This window comes from Clarias gariepinus, chromosome 1, assembly GCF_024256425.1.
Source record: "Clarias gariepinus isolate MV-2021 ecotype Netherlands chromosome 1, CGAR_prim_01v2, whole genome shotgun sequence".
NCBI lineage: Eukaryota > Metazoa > Chordata > Actinopteri > Siluriformes > Clariidae > Clarias > Clarias gariepinus.
This window is the reverse complement of record NC_071100.1, coordinates 5,962,462-5,975,352: the sequence shown is the minus strand read 5'-3', so window position 1 is coordinate 5,975,352 and position 12,891 is coordinate 5,962,462. Positions and strand designations below refer to the sequence as shown.

Sequence of the window (12,891 nt, the reverse complement as noted above, 5' to 3'; positions counted from 1 at the left end):
TGTTTTTAACCCAGCATTTTTTAGGGTGAATGTATTTTTTTTTACTGTCAATTAGTTAAATCATTTGCCTTAAATGGTTTAAGTACAATCATCTTAGCAGGGTTTATAGTGTGTACACACACACACACACACACACACACACATACCAGTATTCTACAGAGATTGATGCTTTATATTTTATATTTGTCATGACAAAAAAGCGCCTTTCTTGAATCTTAACTCTCACTCGCATGAACATGGGCGCACACACACACACACACACACACACACACACATGGACACAAAAACCAGTTTGCCGACAGAGACTCTCATTCATAGAAGAAAAAATGCTTTATGCGCACACACATGGTAACAGTGTTATAGTAAACAGTATAAGCGTACACAGATGTTGACTATATGAGTGACGCACACGCAGTGAGACCGAGCATGAGAGACGATTATCCACAATACTGCTCGTATTTGAACACCTCATTAGTTTACAGAGTTAAAACGTAACTAATGTTGCTGTTTCTGTGATTGTTTCACTACAGTATAAACAGGACTAGATAATGTACAACAGATGATCACAAAATTCTAAATACAATACAAATAAACAAACAAAAAAATTAATATTATATTTGACTAACAGGACAGATAATCAGTGGTGCGGAATTTTTACCTCCATCATTACAACAGGGGCTGAAGTCTGGATAAAGTTTCTCAGTGAAAGTCTGACCAGTGAAAGAGTAGATATGAGACTTTGCATCAACATCATAGAAGGAGATCAGACCCTCCTCATAATCCACAAACACCCCCACCTTCTGAGGAGCCTGTTTTAAAGAGAGGGAGACAGATGGAGAGTCCAGAGCCACATATTCAGTATCATTTCTCAGCCACACACACCAGACTTCATCTTCAGGACTGACTGTAATCTTCCCTTTCCTGTTAATGGACTCTCTGACCACTCCTAAACCCCACTTAGTCTTCCCTCTGACCTGAACCTCATAGTAAAATCTCCCTGAGGAGAATCCCTCCTTTCCCAACACACAGGCACAACGATCAAACCTCTCTGGATTATCAGGGAGATTCTGTTTCTTGTCTCCATGTGTAACTTGTTTCCCATCATCAGACAGGATGAGATAAGGATTCGCTGTATCAGGATCCAGAGTCACATCCACTGAGAGACAGAAACACAGCGAACATCAGGTTTATCATTGTACAGTGTGTAACAGTGAAGAAATATATATTTAGTCATGTGATCAATAAGAGTTCACAAACCTGCATATTGTTTAATTCTCTTCAGTTCTGTTTGGAAAATAAGACAATATATTGGACGTCTTACTTTTTACGAGGTAAAATTAAATACATTTATTATAAATCACAAATGAATGCTGTAACAATAAAACCTAAACACAAGCAGGTACAGTACTTTTATTAACAGGATGTTTATGAATTTTAACAAATGTAGTACTGATTAGTCTCACCAAGCTTCTCCATTTCCTCACTGAGAGTCTCCTGGATCTGAGACAGAGCTCTCCTTACAGTCTCCACACTCAGACGAGAGTTAATAGTGACATCAGTCCAGTCCTGGGTGTGTGGAGGGCTGCACAGTGACGGGTAAATCTACAGTACAGCAGGAGAGAGGAGAAATCCCTCAGCATGGGGACTGCTGTCCTGTCATGTGCTGCATTGCTATTGAGAAACAGAGGGACTCTGACCTGTAGGAGGTGGAGGTGATCCTCAGTGTGTGAGAGCTGCTCCAGCTCAGTGTTTCTCCTCTTTAGCTCAGTGATTTCCTGCTCCAGATCTTTAATGAACTCTTCAGCCTGCCTCTCTGCTGCTTTCTGCTTCTCCTCCATCACCTTAAGCAGCTCAGCCTGTCTTATCTCAATGCAGCGCATCAGAGCACTTAAGATCTCCACAACATCTGCTTTCTCCTTTTCTGTGTTTTTCTAACAGGTGATTAAATTAAGATAAATAATTTTATTTCATATGATTGTATCAGGATATTAAGAAGAGACTCACATTATTGAGTTCTACAGAGTGTTTTATTTCTTCAATCTTCTTCAGTCGCTCATGGATCATCTGCTGAACTTCTGCTCCTGTCTTTTCCATCTCAGTCTGAGAAAAATATAGATGATGTTCAACCCTTGTTCATTACATTAGTTTGCAAACTTTTACTATCCATTAATAATTTTCAGTCTCTCACCTTCTTCTCTGCACTCTCCTCCTCTATAGGAACAGTGTTGTGAGTTCTGTGGTCTCCCTCAGTACAGAACTGACACACACACGTCTGGTCGTCTCTACAGAACAGCTCCAGGGGTCTCTCATGTTTCTGGCAGATGTAGTTCTCTAGGTTCTCCACAGGCTCCATCAGTTTGTGTTTCTTTAATGAAGACACTCTCTCATGAGGTTCCAGGTGAGTCTTGCAGTAAGAGGTCATACAGATCAGGCAGGACTTCACAGCTGCACATTTCTTTTCACAGCAGATCTCACAGAGCACCAGAGATTGGGTGGGTTTTTCTGCAGCACTGCTGGATTTCACCTGAACTGACTTCTTAAATGGAGCAGCCAGTCCAGAGATGAACGTATTCACACATAACTCTGGTCTTTTAGCAAAAGATGTTTTACACACTGGACACTGACAGTGTGAACTGCTGTCCCAGAACTCTTTGAGACAGATCATACAGTAGTTGTGTCCACATGGAGTAGAGACTGGATCAGTGAACACATCCAGACAGATGGAGCACTGGAGCTGATCTTCACACAGGACACTGCTGGAGGAAGCCATGACTGACACAGAAGACATGATGAGAGTGGATTTTAGAAAACTTTACACATTTTAATCCTTACAACACACACTGACACTGCATATATATAATATTGATTACAAACAAGGAATAAAATAATCAGTGTTGTGCTTTTATGGGAATATAATCAAGGATGGTGTATGTGATTATAAAAGTATAGTTACTAGTTGATTATTTCTTTTCTATACAAACATGTGTTAAAGTGTTTATTTCCCTTCATACTACAGAAATGTATTAATGATTAAAACGCTACAGTATCAATGATTACAGATTGTAATAAATGACAAAGAATTTAGTCTTTGGTTTCATTTGTGTGTTTAAATCAAAAGCAGTTAAATTAACTAATTTTAATTAGTTTTAAATTATTAATAAAAATGTATTATAGAGAAAATCACACTGTAACACACACACACACACACACACACACATACACATATATATATATATATATATATTAGACTTTTCCTGCTCACTTACAGTTTAGCTTCTGTGATTTTAGTTCCTTGAAGAAAGACTGAGAAACTTCAAACTGGAGATTGTGTCCTGCTGAAACCTGATGAATCCTGATGAGATAACGGATTCACACTTCACCTTCGTTTCACCGGAGTGACATCATTAGGCCACGCCCCCCGCATTCTAGAATATTTATTTATTACTCAGTTACACATTTTGGCCACTAGATGGCAGCCGTTCTCCAAAGAGACTACAGATAAACATTACACATCTTGTATGTCCACATTAATACAATAAGCCTTTTTAAATGTTCACTAAAACACTTACTGAGTCATTTCTCTGTTTTTATCATAAACAAAACACTTCAATATTTTACTATATCTGGATCTGGTCCAGATTCCGTCTATTGTGGAATAGATGTGGGCCAGATGTGGGCTGGACTATGTTGCTGTCTGTCTAGAATTTCAAACATTAATACCTGCACAGTAGTGTATTGTTGCAAATCTATATAAGATACAGTTAAAGTATGCATACAGAAAGTCAAAATACACACGCTCACACAAAGATAAGTGGATCATTTAATTAGTAACGTGTCAGAAATAAATGACAATGTGGTTCATATATGAAAAATATAATTTAATTCTAGACATATCTCCCATTTTAAGGGGTTTAAATAGCAAATATTTACTTCATAACTGATGATCAAGGATTTTACCAAAAATGAAATTAATAATAAAAACATAAAACAGTTGTTATTCAGCACCACAGAGATCTGATATGAGGTGTTTACTGATGTAGATGAGCGTTTCACATGCAGGTTACTGATACAGAAACTATAAAGTTAGCATGCTTGCCCATGTTTTGTTTTGGTAAATGATCCTCAGAGGGATAAATCTAAGCTTTGATGCACAGTTTTGGGTTCATTTTACATGGTCATGGCTTTTCAGACAGCTCCCCTTAAACACTAAAAGATCATCAAACATAATGCTTGATAATCTCAATAAAATGTGTTAAGATCTCTCTCACAGATGATACATTTGGTGACTTGTGCATCAATCAAATATTTAATTATTATAAATCATAAAAAAAATGTGTAAAAATCTAAACACACTAGCAGTTAAAAAACAGCTATGGTACTTTTGTTAACAGGAGCTTTATGAATTTTACTAAATGTAGATAAACATAGAGAAAATGTTTAAACTTTTAAATAGTTCATTTTAATACATTTAAAAAAATGAACCTGGCTACCTGTTACATGTACTAAAATGTAATATGTGTTTTGTACACAATAATTTCATGTTTCCAAGATAAACATGAATAAATTATGTTGTATTTGCATGAAATTTAACAACTTAACATGTATTAGATTTAATCATGTTGAGATAAACCAAAGAGATCTTGTCACTATGAAAACCGGAAATAGCAAAACCGGAAATATCGCGAGAAGAGAACACAGCGTGTTGAGAAGACAAAAGGTGCGTTCGACTTCATGCGGCGCTGCGCAGACCGATCGGCGGCTGACTTGAAGTAGTGCATGCCGGTTAGAAATTTTGTCCGACTTGAACCGGCGCCGACGCCACGTGACGTTCACGTGTGGCATCAAAGTAACGCGAGAGCGTTTCGAGAACAGCCGGCTTGCTCAGCCAGCGCAGCATTTCAGGAGCGACTGCACCAGGCTGTGATGACGTCACAGCTTCTCATGATTGGCCACATTCACCACATGACGATGATCACGAGTCTTTCGTGCCTTAATCCATATAATTGCACAATAAATCAATGTGCATGCCATTTCGTAAATGTTTTCCTTTAAATTCTTTATATTGGATTTGTGCATAAGTTTATTGTACTTTTTTCATACAGACCACTTATAGTATTCAGCTGCATATTTAAGTAATATTTTTTATGGAATAACTAAAATGTCACAGAGATTTTAATGTAATGTGGTCAACATTGAATGATGCTGAAATCTGTAGTTGCTGCTTCACTTGCATGTGTTGCATTGTGCTAGTGTGCATTGTCCAGTGAAAAATACAACATTTAGATCCCTTTTATACACTGGTATAAATTATAATAAAGACAAATACATTGTGCTTGTGCATCTATGATTTTTCTCGGTAGCTTCACACACCTTGAGTATAGTCCCATGGTCTCTCACTTCGCATATATAAAGACCATGCATTACCAAGTGCAAGAAAAAACAAAATGAATAATATAACAATAAATATGAAGAACAGCTAAGGAAGAACCTTTACGCTTAAGGTATCAAGGAAATTGCAGAAAGAATGAAAACTGGTAAGTAAATGGAAGAACTGGAATAAATACAAGTTAACAATGATTTGTGTGATAGTTCTTTTATTAAATTTTTCAACAAAACAACAGCAGTGGTACAGGTATCTTAACAACAGGCAAAATTTTGTAACACATTCTAATGGCTATAAATTCTTAAACGCAAAGACAAAAACAAATCACAAAACAAGTTTAGAAAGACACAGTCAATGGAGACCTTCAAGAAAGTTCCAGAGAAAGGACTGTGTGATAGTTTTGAGTATTTCCCCAGATGTTCCTCTCTGATGTCATGGCAAAAGTTACAGCCGTTGACACAAAACAAGGTAAACACTTGTGATGAACAAACACATACTGGACACATAAGTGATAACTAAATTTTCAGCTTTCTCTCTAAACAGCTCCTACAGTATCAGCAATCTAGCTTGTGCTGCAGTGTTTCCCCCACCTTCTTCTCTATGTCCCTCTACCTCCACTGAGTCACCTGTCCCCCTAATCTCAGTTTTGTGAAACCACCAACCAGCCAGTGCTCTGTGCAACAGACACCCATTAGCCAGGACCTACCGACTACCACCCTAAAAACCGATGTAGTGGGTGGTAACCCTTCAGGAGCCAGAAACCCATCCTCTGTCCAGATAGACCCCCCTGAATCACAAGGTATGGCACCTAAGACTGGAAAAAAGATGCATATGTTTGCAGTGGTAAAAAACTTTTTTTCAGAAATCACACAAAAAATGTCATTGCTACTTTTGGACCTTACAAAAACTTATCAAAAACTGCTTTTTATAAAAAGCTACAAACTACTTTTTCACAAAAAGGATACACCTTGTCAAGTGAAAAAATTAGAAAAAAGTTAACCAACATGTTAACTTCTCACAAAAGAGTTAAGGATCGCCGCCATGCAACTGGGGAGGGAAAGCAAACCTGGGAGTACTACACAGTAAGTCTAAGACTGCACTGTATAAGATAATTTTGCATCTTATTACAAAGTCACTTTCGTATTACATTGTGCTTTTTCTGCAGCAAATGGATGAGCTATTTGGGTCCTCTGGGATAGGAACTGCGCCACCTGGAACTATCTGCTCTACTCCTCTATGTGTGGAAGATCCACCTTCTCAAAACAGGCCTCCATCAATCTCTCTTCCTCAAGCTCAGGCAGCAGGTGCTTCTGTAGACGAGCAGCCGGGGACCTCTGCCAGTACAAGCATGTCCAGGAGGAAGAGATCCTCACAACCCTCACAATTTTTTGAGACATATGAAGCGCATGCAGAATGAAGAACAGCTGTGCTTGAGTCTCTTGTAAGGCTGGACCTGGAGAGATGGCGTCAACTGAAAGAGAGGCGCAGATGATTTTTTGAAAAAAAAAAAAAAAAGATGTTGACCAGTTTGGGAACTGTTGTGGAGGAGCCAAAGAAAATCGGAAAACAACAAGAGCAAATTATACAGTTACTAAAACCTTCTTGAAAACATGGCAAATAAAGCTTATTCTGTTCCAAGCAATGTATGTACTTTTATTGTCATCTTTCCAATGTTATACATTGCCTCTTATTTTCAGTTACAATTTCAAAATGCACTTTGAGGTGACACTTCAGAGCTCTTGCCTTGCATTTGTTGCACTTTCATACAATTTTACTAGTAAGTCTTACAGACTAAATTATATTTACTGTCTACAATTTTTAACTTTCACTGAAATTATTGCATGTTGGTACTGCAACATAAGACCTAACATAACACCACTAAACAAAACATAATTTGATTATATATGAGCTTGATTTGTAAAACAGTATTTGTTCAGTAACTTTAAAATGAAATGATTTACACATGCACATATATTGTTTATAAACTTACCGTCGTTGTTCATCCTGCTGCATTTCTTCCAACAAAAAAGGTATTTCTATAGCTTCCAGTTCATCTGCAATAAAGTAGGCAAACGCCACGTGATCTGCCATGTTTAAGGAAGCAACGAGATTCCCAACGTGTCCGACTTGACGGCTCCGTTTTCAGCTCCTCCTCGACTGCTTCCGGCTAATCTCGCCGATCGGTCTGTGCAGCGCAGCATGAGCTCGAACACACCTAAAAGGTCGGTAGGTCCTGGCTAATAGGTGTCTGTTGCACAGGGCACTGGCTGGTTGGTGATTTCACAAAACTGAGATTTAGGGGTACAGGTGACTCAGTGGAGGTAGAGGGACATAGAGAAGGAGGTGGGGAAACACTGCAGCACAAGCTAGATCGCTGATACTGTAGGAGCTATTTAGAGAGAAAGCTGAAAATTTAGTTGTCACTTATGTGTCCAGTATGTGTTTGTTCATCACAAGTGTTTACCTTGTTTTGTGTCAACGGCTGTAACTTTTGCCATGACATCAGAGAGGAACATCTGGGGAAATACTCAAAACTATCACACAGTCCTTTCTCTGGAACTTTCTTGAAGGTCTCCATTGACTGTGTCTTTCTAAACTTGTTTTGTGATTTGTTTTTGTCTTTGCGTTTAAGAATTTATAGCCATTAGAATGTGTTACAAAATTTTGCCTGTTGTTAAGATACCTGTACCACTGCTGTTGTTTTGTTGAAAAATTTAATAAAAATCACACAAATCATTGTTAACTTGTATTTATTCCAGTTCTTCCATTTACTTACCAGTTTTCATTCTTTCTGCAATTTCCTTGGAAACCTTAAGCGTAAAGGTTCTTCCTTTGCTGTCCTTCACATTCATTGTTATATTATTCATTTTGTTTTTTCTTGCACTTGGTAATGCATGGTCTTTATATATGCGAAGTGAGAGACCATGGGACTATACTCAAGGTGTGTGAAGCTACCGAGAAAAATCATAGATGCACAAGCACAATGTATTTGTCTTTATTATAATTTATACCAGTGTATAAAAGGGATCTAAATGTTGTATTTTTCACTGGACAATGCACACTAGCACAATGCAACACATGCAAGTGAAGCAGCAACTACAGATTTCAGCATCATTCAATGTTGACCACATTACATTAAAATCTCTGTGACATTTTAGTTATTCCATTAAAAATATTACTTAAATATGCAGCTGAATACTATAAGTGGTCTGTATGAAAAAAGTACAATAAACTTATGCACAAATCCAACATAAAGAATTTAAAGAAAAAAAATCACGAAATGGCATGCACATTGATTTCTTATGCAATTATATGGATTAAGGCACGAAAGACTCGTGATCATCGTCATGTGGTGAATGTGGCCAATCATGAGAAGCTGTGACGTCATCACAGCCTGGCGCAGTCGCTCCTGAAATTTTTTTTTTTTTTTTTTTTTTTTTTATTGAAATAAACATTACAACCATACATGGCCTGGTACCAAAATGTAAAATTCCTTGATCAGACAGCAGACAAGCATAACATAGAAAAGAATGAAAAAGGAAAAATAAATAAATAAAACAGAATGGATAAATAAAATAAAAATAAAAATAACTAGGGGTTTTCAGTAAGTTCAAGATGTTCTATTAATTTACAGAGGCTTAAGGCATTCTTTTTCTTCATTCGTTTAAGTGAGTGAAAATAAAGACATAGTTCCTTGTGAAATATATAAAAATTTGGAAGCATTTTCAGAAATCTGTTCTTGTGCAAAAAGAACTTCCCAAGAATAATAATTGTGTTAACTGCTAAATCATATGTTTCATCTTTCAAAAATAAGCCAAATAGTACATTTTCCTTTGTTAAAGCATGTAAATCTTCAATTTTAGAAAATAACCAATAGTGCAAATCTTCCCAAAAGGCAGAAGCAAATTTACAATCATAAAAAAGATGCTCTGTAGTTTCAATTTGATCATCACAAAAGGAACAATTGTTAGCATCAAACCCAAAGCGGGATCTCAAAAATTCTCTGGAAGGATACACTCCATTGAGAATTTTAAAATGGACTTCCTTTACTTTTGGTGCCACTGGAAATTTCAAATATTTTGTTCTTAATAATTTAACTTTGTCCTTTGAGAAATATTGAAATATAAAATTTTTATTTGAAACAAAGAGATATAGTTCTTTAACAAAAACATTCCGGATTACAGTATTGGATAAACTTATACTAGTAATCGAAACTCCATTCACCAAAAGCTGAGGAAGACAAGGTGTAATATTATTTTGCAATAAATTCCAAGACATCTGAAATATAGATTGTGGGATAGCTTTGATGATTTTATCATATTGCTTTCTGTCAAATAAATTAAATTTAGCGCTAAAATTTTCAAAAGACATTATTCCAGTATTATCTATTATTTGCATGACAGACCATAATCCTTTCTCCCACCAGTTTTTATAAAATAAGGATTTGTTCCTGATTACAACATATCTACAGTTCCATAAAGGAACATTATGGGGACTAAAATTATGCTTAAAGATCATTTTCCAATAAAGTAAAACCTGTTGATGAAACACTGATAACTTAACAGGGAGTTTTTTAAGGTCATAATCACACCTAAGGAAAAAATGTATACCTCCTAATTTCATAAATATTTGGGTGGGGATATGAAACCAAAAACTATTTTCATTTTTTATAAAGGATTTAAGCCAATTTATTTTTATTGTACCATTAATGCATTCAATGTCAAGGGCTTTTAGACCTCCTTCTTCATATTCTTTGACCATCGTTCCTTTTCTAATGTAATGCGTTTTTCTTTTCCAAATAAAACTAAAGTTAGCTTGGTTTATAGCTTTTATTGCATTTTTAGGAAGAGAGATTGAGTAGGCTGGGTAAATGAGTCTAGAGATGCATTCCATTTTTGTAAGTAAAATTCTGCCAATAATAGAAATGTCTCTTTGAGACCACAAGTTTAAATATGACTTACATTTATCTAAGGTATTCCAAATATTGAGATTATCAGTCGCTCCTGAAATGCTGCGCTGGCTGAGCAAGCCGGCTGTTCTCGAAACGCTCTCGCGTTACTTTAATGCCACACGTGAACGTCACGTGGCGTCGGCGCCGGTTCAAGTCGGACAAAATTTCTAACCGGCATGCACTACTTCAAGTCAGCCGGCGATCGGTCTGTGCAGCGCCGCATGAAGTCGAACGCACCTAAACGTTTGGCGCGCGTGTGGAAAAGGTAAGCAGGAAGTAATTCCCATCTTTCTAAATAGAAACGAAATACTGAACATAAATGTCACTTGCTGTTTAGCGATGTTTAGTCACGTTCTTTTGGTTTAAGCTATTTCTTGTATTTTTAATCACACTTAAAATACCGACGGTTATATGCGCGTGCTTAATCTGCGGTTCGGTTCTGGTTTCGGTCTGTTCTCATGAGTTGTGAAGCGAGAGGAAGAAAGTATAAATATTGTTTATTTGATAAATTAAGTATCATGAATTTTAATTGAATCTATCTCTGTATTTTTTCACAGGAGTTTGTGAGTGAAAGTGTCCTGTCTGCATCTGACTTCAGGAGTTTCCTGACCAACCGTCTCTAACCGTCATATTTAAAAGTCATAACGTACAGTTATAAAGTACAAAACTTTCTGTTGGTAAATAATTTTTTTTTTCTATGATTAATACTTATTTGTGGTGTTTTATGTTTTGTACATCTTTTTAAATTGAGACTTCATTTGTAAGTTGCTGCTGGTGTAAAATAAAAATCTCCATTTTATCCCGTTTGTCTTATGCTTCCTTCCTTCACAGAATTCTGTTGACCAGGGCTTGAAATTTAAATTTACTTGAGTTGGATCAACTTAATTTACAACTGAAAAATATGTTGTACCGACGCTATTCATTAATGTTAACAGTATTAAATTATGTTGGATGCAGCTGTAGTAAATAAGTTAATTGAACCTAATAAAATTTATTTGACTGAACCTAAGAACATTAAGTTGGGCCAACAAAATTGCTTAACGCTGAAAGAAAGCCATTAAATCAGGTGGAAATTCTTTCTATAATTTAATTATATTAATTCAACGAGTTATTTTTTTTGAGTGTAGACTCAACTGCACAATTAACTTATTTTGAGTGTTAAATACCTATAGTTTTAAATATATGTAAATATACATCATTATTGATTCCAATTTGCATGCTGATGTTGCAAAAACAAAAAAAATGTTGCTGTATTTTTGATTAAAAAAAAATCAGTACTACACTGAAAGGCAGTACTACACTAAAAAAAAAAATGGCAGTTTGTGCACTTTACATAGTATAATTACTTACAGCATACTCATAATAATCGTGTTTGTTGATTTAAATATTTATTTTTCTTTAATTAAGGTTAACGTAATTTTGTCTCATTTTGTATGGGGGACAAAACATGACAATTATAAAAAATGTGTGAATAAATAAGTAAATATATAAATAAGTAAATATATAAATAAATTGATACATAAATACAATATACCTTGGAAAAATGCTAAATGTATTCCTTCTTTTGTATTCCTTCTTTTCTTTATTTATCTATTTTAGATTTTCCACATTTTTACATATATTTATTTCTACATTTCCACATTTCTACATGTATTTATCTGTCGCTGTATGCTGATAAAGTAGGAAACCATGATTGGTTAAATGAAGTAAGATTGTTTCGACTCAACTAGTAATGCCTTAGCTTGTAATCACCTGTGTCTGGCAAATATGGCGTATTTTTTTTTTTTACAAGCTCTCTGAGTTAAAATCATTAGCCGGTGAAATTGGGAACCTCGCAGCTAATGACTACGTTTTATATCGTGTTGAAAGATTAATGGACGATTTAGTTCAGCTTGATGCTGAGCTGGATGTTGACCTTAACCAAACTGTGTTTGACGGTCTTCCAAGAAGTTGTCCGCCAACTTCATATCCTCACTCAGAAAGAGAAAGGAGACGTAAAATCTCCCTGAGTGACAAATAAATGTAGAAATGTGGAAATGAATTTTTATATAAACAAATATATATAAAAATGTGGAATATCTAAAATAGATAAAGAAATGTTACAACAAAAATAAATTAATAAAGAAATGTGCAGTTACACATTTTAGCCATTCTCCAAAGAGACTACAGATAAACATTACACATTTTGTATGTCCACATTAATACAATAAGCCTTTTTAAATGTTCACTAAAACACTTACTGAGTAATTTCTCTGTTTTTATCATAAACAAAACACTTTAATATTTCACTATATCTGGATCTGGTCCAGATTCCGTCTATTGTAGAATAGATGTGGGCCAGATGTGGGCTGGACTATGTTGCTGTCTGTCTAGAATTTTAAACATTTTCTATTTTCTAAAATATACATGATTAAATATCTCCTTGTCTTATGCTATTGATTGTTTTGTCAAATTCTAACCAAGTACTGATTTATACACATAAACAACTACAGTATTAAATGCCTTCTGATCATCTAATCTTAATTCTAACACAACAGTCACTACTTCACTGTAGTTT

At 35.6% G+C, this 12,891-nt stretch overlaps 1 protein-coding gene across 1 annotated transcript; it reads right to left on the bottom strand.

Annotated features, from left to right (window-relative positions):
• Positions 1–321: 321 nt before the first annotated feature.
• On the bottom strand, positions 322–2,791 carry LOC128519585 (nuclear factor 7, brain-like). The gene is made up of 6 exons (XM_053493360.1): positions 2,189–2,791; positions 2,005–2,100; positions 1,698–1,931; positions 1,464–1,602; positions 1,258–1,284; positions 322–1,156 (listed from the first exon to the last, which is right to left on the bottom strand). Exons 1-6 carry the CDS (start codon positions 2,786–2,788, stop codon positions 612–614), a joined length of 1,641 nt encoding a protein of 546 aa, XP_053349335.1. The 5' UTR covers positions 2,789–2,791; the 3' UTR covers positions 322–611.
• Positions 2,792–12,891: the final 10,100 nt, after the last annotated feature.